This window comes from Mastacembelus armatus, chromosome 12 (genome assembly GCF_900324485.2).
Source record: "Mastacembelus armatus chromosome 12, fMasArm1.2, whole genome shotgun sequence".
In the NCBI taxonomy this organism is placed as follows: Eukaryota; Metazoa; Chordata; class Actinopteri; order Synbranchiformes; family Mastacembelidae; genus Mastacembelus; species Mastacembelus armatus.
Window position 1 is genome coordinate 19,546,957 of NC_046644.1, and position 10,247 is coordinate 19,557,203.

General features: G+C 43.9%; 1 protein-coding gene across 1 annotated transcript; it reads left to right on the plus strand.

Moving 5' to 3' along the window:
- The first annotated feature begins 2,843 nt into the window (after positions 1–2,843).
- On the plus strand, positions 2,844–10,180 carry pargl (poly (ADP-ribose) glycohydrolase, like). The gene is made up of 16 exons (XM_026297637.2): positions 2,844–3,034; positions 3,891–4,579; positions 4,803–4,925; positions 5,238–5,315; positions 5,397–5,468; positions 5,570–5,656; positions 5,742–5,902; positions 5,995–6,074; positions 6,157–6,223; positions 7,541–7,613; positions 7,704–7,851; positions 8,058–8,136; positions 8,215–8,323; positions 8,973–9,069; positions 9,171–9,299; positions 9,384–10,180. Exons 1-16 carry the CDS (start codon positions 3,010–3,012, stop codon positions 9,497–9,499), a joined length of 2,133 nt encoding a protein of 710 aa, XP_026153422.1. The 5' UTR covers positions 2,844–3,009; the 3' UTR covers positions 9,500–10,180.
- Positions 10,181–10,247: the final 67 nt, after the last annotated feature.

Below are 10,247 nucleotides of genomic sequence, written 5' to 3' on the forward strand. Positions count from 1 at the left end.
AGCTCTGACATCTGATTGGCTGCCATAATCATGTGATACGGAAGACCATTTAAAATACGCTTGGGCTGGTTTTCACACATCCAAAACTCTCAGAAGTGAAAACTAATTGCACGTTTTTTATTAGGAGTGGTATCGAGCGATACTTAAGAAAGTATCGACTCCAAAGTATGGAAGTATCAATTCCAGAGAGTCGATATTCCCATCCCTAGTTAGCGTGGCTACGGCTGAAACAGTAGCCTGTTACCTGTTACCTGTTCTGACTAAAAACTTAATAAAGCAAAGTGACAAAAGAACGTCTGCTGGCTGTGAATGTAGCGGGCATTACAGTACGTTTTACATTTATTATTTTTTAAACACTTGGCCGTCATGTTTTACAGTATTATAAAAGTACAGTGTTGTAAAAAATGACGGCCAAGTGTTTAAAAAGTAATAAATGGAAAACGTACCTTCAGATCTCCCAAACCCCCCCCCCCCCCCGCCACATCTCCCGACGTTGTATGACATTTTGATCAAGTAAACAAATGTAATAGAACATTGTTAGCACATATTAGCACATGAGAACAATCATCAGAGGACGCTCATTCTGTTGCAATTCAACACTATAAGCTGCGTCATAACGCAGCCTCCAAAATGAGACGTGACTTATGTCACTACATGTGTCTCTCTCGCCTCTGGAAAAGTTCTTTGTTCATAGCACCCCTCAGTTCGGGATCCCCCTATCGGCCTGGCGCACTTCCGTTGTGTTCTCTCTTTTGCAGCGCGTTTCTGTTTTGCAGCGTTTCTGTTTTGCAGCGCGTTTGCCCTTGTCGGCCACCGTAGATCTGGCTCCAAAAGGTGCATTGGAGTTAGATGGGTCAGTGGTGCTGACACACCTGTCTGTAGTGGTGCCAGGAGGTCAGACTTGTCTCATTTGGTTCAATGGGCCTATTGGTTGTTGTGCATTGGAGGAGGATGAGTCAGTGGTGCTAAGAGGCTTGTTGTCGGTTGTGGTGCTAAGAGGTCTGACCCGTCTGTTTTGGCTCCAATAGGCCTGTTGGTGGTTGAGTTGGTGTTGGTCCAGCTCCGCCTCAATATAACTCACCTCCCTCTCACTGCATGCTTCAAGTTTGAGCTCATTCTCTGCATGGGTGTTTCTTTAAATGGTTCATGGCTCTGGATGTCTCTGTCTTCATGTCTGCATGTCTCTGGTCTACATGTCTGTCTTCATCGCTGTCTGTCTGTTGGACCCTGCTGGAAAATTAAACCCAAGAGTCTCAAATTGGGAAGGCACTGACCATTTGTCCAAAAAATGAAAATCTGTTCTTATAAACGTCCATAATCCTTTAACACTTTGTTCATGAAAGAAAATCTGCCTCTTGTAAAGCACATTGGACTAAGACAACAGGTTGGCCCCATCCAGATTCATAAGGACTGTGATCTGATCCAGAAAGGGGAGTGACAGCCTGTAATATAACTAAGTCATGTGTTTGTTTTAACTTGGATAATCCAAAGCAGGACTAAGTTTATGTTGTAACTGTGCTGACGTTGGTCATCACCACCTAAATTGTGATAGAAACCTAATCTTGGTTTTACTTCAGGGTTCAGTCTCTGGGTCGTCTCTCTGCTGAGCTTCACTCCCAGTCAGAAACTCCAGGTCTGGTCAGGTCAGACTTTGCATTTTGTTTGCGTTCCTGTGGGGAGCCCTCCCAGCAGGGGACTTTATCCCGCCCCTCTAAAGCGTTATGCCGCTGTCGTAGGGATATGTTGGACGGTTTCTACTTTCGTGTCGATCTATGGACCCAGCCAGGACTGGGTTTCTGTTGGTGGGAGGCAGCGAGCCTGACAGAGAGACGAGTCAGACGACTGGACAGAAGCTGCTGGACTCTCAGTTTGGGTGTGTTAGTTTCATTTGGCATCTAGTGATGATGACGACAGCAGTGACTGTAAAGGTCAGAGTCTAATGGACAGGATGACTCCATGTTTGAAGTGTTTTTAAATATTTGCGGCCTGGTAAAGTTTGGTTAGTCACTGTTGGATGAGTTAGTGGTTGGTGTTAGTTTGTAATTGACTAGTTCAGAACTTCTGTTTCTTTGGCTCACATTTCTCCTTATTTAGTTTATTCTCCACAGGAGAATTTCTGGTTGAGCTCTTCTTGGTCACCAATAACAAAAACAAAGTTTCACTCACTTCCTGGTCTTTAGTTCCTGAAGGTCAGTGAGCAGATGGTTTAGGGTTTATCACTTCAGCAAAGCTTATTCTTTCTACTGCAGTCACTGAACTCCATTCAAAGACACAATATACTCGTCTGTGTCCAATATGAAAAGTCAATTTCATATATTAGAATAACATTTCTATTGAGCTTTATTTTCCCTCTAAGCAATAACCTCTTTGTTTTTCATACAAGTCAATTCAAACATGTGTAATTTGCTTTGACAGGAACAAGAATTAGCTGCAATGAGCTTTTTCTTCAGGACAGAAGCTGCCACTGGAAAACTTTAAATGAGGCCTGGATTTAATTCTAATTGGACTTTTATGTTTTTATTATATGTCATTTCCAGATGTGGCTTAACTGTGAAAAACCATCTGAATATCTGTGATCATTTGTGAATCAGCTTCTCTTACAGTCAGCAGTAAATCATCATTATCAGCAGTGTGTTGTTTAATAACTTTCATTTCTGACCAGCTGCGCATGTGCAGCTTTCTCCACGACACACGATAAACACGATACATCCTAAAGCTCTGACTCATTTCTCTTTGTTGGGACTTTCTGCTCAGTCGTATATTCATACCAAAAAACAGGTTTATGCAAAAAACAAAAAACAAAAAGGGACCTGTCGCACTTAGCGGGCTGTGCGCGCTCCCGCGGACGAGGAGCGGTTTCTGGCAGTGACTGTTCGTCACAGCACCAGGTCTGGTCTCCGCGTCCCTGCGTACTTTCATTTTCGCTTCAAAGTGAAAGTGAGTCAGTGGGTGTGAGGACAGACTGGGTGCTTCTCATCGATTATAAAACTCTTATTGATAATATCAGCGATGGATCGGAAGACCGTCGGTAAAGGTGAGTGCGTTGTTCCACTGGGCTTTAAGTTGTTTAAAGTTCGTGCGTAACGGCGAGTGCGCACTGGCGGAGGATTTTAATGTGGTTCGGTTTTTGTTCTGCTGCCTTTAAACACTGTTGGTTTAAAGATTACTACAAACACTGGTGGAAAAAGTACTCAGATCCTTTATTTCCTGTAAGTAAAAGTATTAGTACCACGCTGAAAGTACTCAACTATACGTGTGCATTAAAGAGAAGGTTGCATTCTGCGTTGTCACCACTAGATGCGCTAAATATTACGCTCTAAGCAAAAAGTGTAAGTATAATATGCAAGATGTACTTCAAGTATCAAAGTAAAAGTACTGCGCAGTGTTTTACTGTTACATCTGATGTTTCTGGACGATGAATGTAAGTGTTGAAGTTATTTAAGGTCAGACCAGTTTGAAGAACTTTATAAACTGTGGAGAACTTCATCTGCAGCAGAGCATCAGATTCTACAAGGTCACATATGTTTGAAGCTTTCACTGGGCAACTAACTCCAGCTGTCAGACAGATGTGGTGCAGTCAAAAGTACCATATCTGTGTAGTGGAGTGTAAAGCTATAATACTCCAGGAGAGTATAAGTACCTCAGATTTGCAGAATGATGTAGAGGGAGATGAAGATGCATGTAGATGTGACTCAACTGGCCTCTAAAAATCAGAACAGTTGATATTTTTGTGTTTGAGTCTCCCAGAGCAGCTGCAGACTTGACAGGTCTGTCCACAGGAAGTCACACAGCGGTCAGAATAAGCATCAGTCTGCGGTTGTGTCATCCCACTGTTAAAATGCTTCACTTCCCACTCACTCTGCATCATGTCCTCTTCACCAAACCAACAGAGATCACCAGGCGGCACCGGAACGACAGCTCCAACATGAAACCCATCCTTCAGCCCGATGGGGACAGTCACAGGGACAAAAATGAGCAGGGCAGCCATTCAAAACAAGACAACAGTGAAAGTGGTGCGAGCCAGGACTCCACCACCTCCATAGTCTCCAGGCCCCATGGAACCTCAGGATTCTCAGGAACCTCTGGAGCTGCTGGAGCCTCAGGAGCCTTTGGAACCAATGAAGCCTCTGGAGCCTCAGAAGCTGCTGGAGCCTTTGGAGCCTTTGGAGCCTTTGGAGCCTTTGGAGCCTTTGGAGCCTTAGGATCCTCAGGAACCTCTGGAACTGCTGGAGCCTCAGGAGCCTTTGGAACCAATGAAGCCTCTGGAGACTATGGAGGTGGTGGAGCCTTTGGAGCCTTAGGATCCTCAGGAACCTCTGGAGCTGCTGGAGCCTCAGGAGGCTTTGGAACTAGTGAAGCCTCTGGAGCCTCAGAAGCTGCTCGAGCCTTTGGAGCCATTGAAGCCTCAGGGTTTTCTGGTACCAAGGATGCAAGAGTTCGACAGGTGGAAAGGAATGAGGTGGTGTTCGCTGAAGGTGCTTCATCGTGTTGTCGGCTGGACGAGCTGAAGCAACTTGCGGAATGTGACTCCACACTGGGAGATCTGACCTTCAGTAAGACACACACTGTCCTCGTCGATGTAAGTGTTGGTGTTTTTTGCATCTCTCAACAAATATTCATGCAGATGGTGTCAGATAATGTCACAGGAGATACTTTACTGCTGATGCTGGTGCAGGACCTTTCTTTTTAAAGGTTTATAAACTGTTCTGTTGGTGTTTTTATTCAAGTAAAAGATCACAGCTCATCGATATCACAGTGCTAAAGTCAAATGTAGTTCAAAAACACTGTACTTCTTATCTCAGGTGTCTGCCTTCAATCATGGAGGAAGAATTTTGCCTCAGCCTGGGAACGACATGTGGAACAGCAGCTTTGTGAAGATGCCGTGTTCACCAGGCAGTGTCATCACCAAGACTCCGTCCAGGAAGGTTTGTCACTAAGGAACATAAGTCTCGGATTTTTCTTTTCTTATCTCACCTGTGCTCTTCTGTCAGATGTGCCAAAAAAAACCTGCTGTCAGTGATTAACAAGGCTGAGAGTCTGGACATGTTGGCAGCTGTGTGAGGCTGAATCTCTGCAGGAGACGAAGATGAAATTAGAGGAAATGGGATTCACCAACAGATGTGGCCTGAACTAACGGCTAACATTTAGCAGCTGTAGTGTTTTAGTGTATAATGTAACATAATTCAGTTAAATTAATGTTATTAAACCAGTCTTTTCTGCTGATGTCACCTGACCAGGTGTTGAGGTGGAAGCTGATCTCCAAGCAGCTGAAAGGTCTGGCTGAGAAGAAGAGTGTGCATGTTCATGAAGTGGTGGTACGTTTCCAGCTGTTCTCATGCTGTCTGATCTGTCTGTGTACGACATGAAAGGCTCACCCTCACTGTCTCTCTCTTTAGGACGCCATCGTATCATATAACCCAACGTATAAAGGCCAGTGGTCGTTTGACGCCCTCTTAAAGTTTGTTGAGGTCAGTGACCCAGTGTGGACCCTTGACTCTTTCAGCTTTGTGTGTGAAGACCTCTGACGGTAACACATGATCTTTTTTTCTTTTTTCTTTTTTCTCTAAAGAAAATCCCATCATCAGAAAACTACTTCTCCACACTGTTTCCAAAGATCGCTGCGTTGGCCCTGCGGCTGCCCGATGAGGTGCAGAAGGTATGAAACTCATCTGGCTCCACTGATGCTTCAGTTTGTTCGTGCTGATGATGATGATGGTGATGAAGTTTGTCTGTGTTTCCAGGCCATCCCGCTGCTTAGGACGGGACACGCTGCAGCCATCACTCTGTCTCAGTATCAGATATCCTGCCTGCTGGCCAACGCATTTTTCTGCACGTTCCCTCATCGTAACGCGTCCGGCCCCAACGCAGAGTACCACAACTACCCCACCATTAACTTCAGCAGGTAACTCTGAGTGGTACATATCTAGTCCCAGCCTCAATATACTGTCCGTGCTGTGTGCAAGGTGTCTGAGTCCATGCTCTTTCTGCTTGTAGCCTGTTTGGACACTGGTCAGACCAGAAGAAAGAGAAGCTGCGGGCCATCATGCATTACTTTAAAACAGTTACAGACAAGAGTAAGTTGCTGCTAAAGCTCCTGTTTCAGCTGTTTGTGAGACACAAGCTGTGACCTGTGACTGTTGTTGTATCTGTTGTCAGAACCACAAGGACTGGTGACGTTTGAGAGGCGCTGCCTCCAAGATGCAGACAAACCCAGCTGGAAACGGTAATAATACAAATAATTTCTCCACATACATCAGGATTAAAAGATGCAGTACAATTTAGGAAACCAGTTCCAGTATAATGCGTATTATTCTAATGTTAATGCCTCGGTAAAGCTTTTTAAATCACCTCTGTGTTTGAAATGTGCTCTACAAATAAACTGCCTTTCCTCTAAGCCAAGATTCTCTTCGCCCTCAGGACACTGACTGTAAATGCTGTGTCAGCTTTAGTTTTCAAGCTTTACTTCAGAAGTGTAGTACGAAGCAAGGCCACAGAGAGCAGTAACTATACATGTACCATACAGTTGTACATTCTGATCCAGAATTTACAGTAGCCAGCACATAAAACATATTTTAAATACTTCAACCACACTGTTCAGTAAATAAATCAATGTATGTTCATTTCCATCTATATAATATCTATAAAGAGGAAATGCCTTACTAGGTCAGTGAAAAGAGATACACAGAGGTCTGGACTCTGGATAAATGCCCAGGTTTCTGTCCTGGCAGCAGTCGATCAATAGATAAAGAGTCTGCTGCAATAACCAAGGCCAGAGGAGATAAACGTAAATGTAAAACAAACACTGTCTGTGAAAGGTGAAATAAGTTGGATTTCAAATATAATTGGACAAACTTTGCGGTGTGAACACAAACTACAATCCTAAAAAACACCAAGACTTCTTGCAACATGTTCTGACAGGATGAATCATTGCTGGGAACCAATTTTAAGAATTAAACTTTTACCAGAGTTCAGCTGAAAGTCATTATTAGATGCATGTTTTTACATCATGCAGACAGTCCTGTAGAGGACTTGGCATAACTCATGGTCTGTGGGTCAAACATGTAGATACAACTGCGTGTCATCGGCGTAAAAGCAAATGCCATGGTTACAAATGATGTGGTCCTCTTGGAAAAGTATAAAGAAAAACACCTTAAGCTAAATGCTAAGACCAGCATATTAACATGCTAACCACGATAATGCTAACGTGCTGGTGTTTTAACAGACATGTTCACTGACATTAGAATTCTTCCCGAAAGAAACATGATGATTCGCATCAAATCCAAATTTGAGTTATTTCACTTAAAACCACATAGCCCAGAGAGTCAGAGGCTGCATCCACATCCCAGCTGGTCTTTAACCTCCTGGGACTAGGACCTGATGTTCCCACAGTGTGAACAGCCCAAACCACATGTTCTCAGATCAGATCAGTCATAGATGTTCTGATGAAGAACATCAGGACATTCAGTCCGGAGTCATTCAGCTAAGAAACCCAGTCCTCTGTGCACAAAATGCACTAAGTTGATCCTTCTCTTGTTTGCAGTACAGAGACGCTGCAGAAGCTTCATGTCACTGCATCTGGCAGCATCGAGAACGAAGGGACAGGGATGCTGCAGGTAAGAACCAGGCCCTGACATCACAAGGATCCACAGGTGTTTGTCTCCAGATTTGTTTCTGACTCTTCAGGTGTGTGTGTGCACACGCAGGTGGACTTTGCTTCCAGCTGGATCGGCGGAGGTGTTCTGAGCTCAGGCTTGGTGCAGGAGGAGATCCTGTTCCTCATATACCCAGAGCTGATCGTGTCCCGTCTCTTCACCGAGAAACTCGCAGACAACGAGTGTCTGATCGTCACAGGTGGGAATAAAGTGATTAGTCGCCAACGAACGAGATGTAGTAATATTAAGTACTTTATATTCTCTGGAGTTAATCTGTCAGATGTGGAGTAGAGAAAGAGAAGTACTGCACAGTGGACTAACACTTTGGTTTTGTAATTAATGGGGAAAGTAAAAAAGTCAGAAAAGATAAAAACATCCTGACCATGTTTGAATGATGTCCGTCAGGTTCACAGCAGTTCAGCTTTTACTCCGGGTTTAGGGAAAACTTTGAGTGGGCCGGCCCGTTTGAAGACACCCTGGAAAGGTAGGAGCACCAGCTTCATGCAATTTAAATGTGAGTTTATTTGCTTTTCCCACTGAGTTTTAACCGGAACTTTTTCAGAGACAAGTGGAGGCGGCTGAAGAGGCAGATTTTAGCCATCGACGCTCTGAACTTCAGACACAGCCGGGAGCAGTACAGTTTGAGAAACATCGAACGGGAGCTGAACAAGGTTCGTCTTTGGCGTTTCTGAAATCTTTTTCCGAGTGAAGTTAAAGATTTGAGAGTAGAAATAATTAATTAACCTGATTAACAGGATTAATGCTGACAGGACACCAACACAAGAAGATTCCAACCTAACGGATTTATGTTTAACATGAATATTAAATTAATTCAGATTTTCTTCATACTCCCCTAAACACAGGTTTGAACACATCCAAATTTTTAATCCGACAAAATTATAATGTATCATTTTTCTTATCACATAAAATCAGTCGTCATTTATGGAGATTGCAGCCAGAAATAAAGAGCGTACCTGTTTCCAGCCCTACTTTGACCTTAATAATCAGTGAACATCTTCAGATTAGACAGACGTCTCATTAAATCTCATCAACAATAAGATAGAAAATGAAATAAATCTTCTATTCTGCAACATACAAGCCTGGAGACATAAGAAACCCACTTGTGTCCAAGGTTGTTCAACATTTTAGAGAATAATTGTCCAGATTTTTCTGCTCAGCTCAACTTTTAATAGTTTCTGAACAGTAATGAAGAGGAATTAGATAACTAGGATTAGTTAAATGATGATTTAATACCAGCAGCATGTCTGGAGTTTTTCCGTTTCTTAGTGTGTTTACATGGTTTTCCTCTCGTCCTTGAAGGCGTACTGTGGGTTCCAGAGACGTGAGGTGAACGAGCCGGACATCGCCACGGGGAAGTGGGGCTGTGGAGCCTTCAAAGGAGACAAACAGCTCAAAGGTTTACTTTTCAAATGTTGGATTTCTGCCTGTGCATCCTGTCACTGATTCGCCACTGATGAATGACTGAACCTTGAGCCTTTAACTTATGTTCATGTGCAGCTCTGATCCAGCTGATGGCAGCAGCGAAGGCCCAGAAAGGACTGGCCTTCTTCACCTTTGGGGATGAGGAGCTGGTGCGTGACCTGAAGCAGATCTACCACCTGCTGGTCAAACAGAGGATTACAGTCGGTGAGAGTGCTGAGCACATACAACTGTTAATAATTTATCACTTTGCATTTTGCTCTGTTAACCTTTCAAACTGCTCCACGACAGATAAACTGTACAGGCTCCTGCTGGACTACTGTGCTGTTCTAAAGCAGTGTGGTTCACATGTGGATCTGTTTGGCTTCATTGGAAACGCCATCAAGCCCGTCAGGAATCAGCTGTGAGGATGTTCTTGTCAGTGTGTGTCTGAATTTGCACCAAAATGTAACAGGAAGGTTTTATCACAAAGAAGCAGCAGTTTTGTCTGCTCAGCCCGTTAAGCTGCTGCTCCCCATAATTATCCTGGATAACTGTCCAAGTGTTTCTGTAGTTCCAACAGAGTGAGACGTCTTCAGCGGAGAGGATCTTGCTCATTCATAATGATTTAATCGTTTAACATTACAGAGGTAATGATTTAGTATTAGAGCCTCTTATATTTGCATCGAGCAGCTGGTGAGAAATATTGAAGCTGCTTAAGTGTCAGATTCACTTTCGCTGTAATAAGTGAAGTCAGACAACATGAGTGCACCAGCTCCTCTTGACTGTCTGTCTGTGGAGAGTCAGTCGTCCAGGTGTAGTTGTCTAGAGGTTGAGTCTTGGCAACTGGACTTCTAGTTTGTAGGTCGAGACGTTTCACTGCTCATCCAAGTAGCTTCATCAGTCTGAGAGAAAGCTGGTACAGAACCTCCAATTTGTCCTTCAGGTTGGAAGACACAGTCTTGGTGAACCAGATGGGTCAAGAGTCCACCATTAGATCCTAACGACCCTCACCTGAGCTCACGTCTTTGGTTCACCTAATGAGCCTATTCAGACCAGGCGTGAAGTGAAACCAACTCAGGACTATGGGTCTAATGACTCTCACCTGATTTACATAGCTCACCTAGTGAGACTATGGGACAAGAGGGGAGTGAAACCAACCTGGAGGTTCCAGTC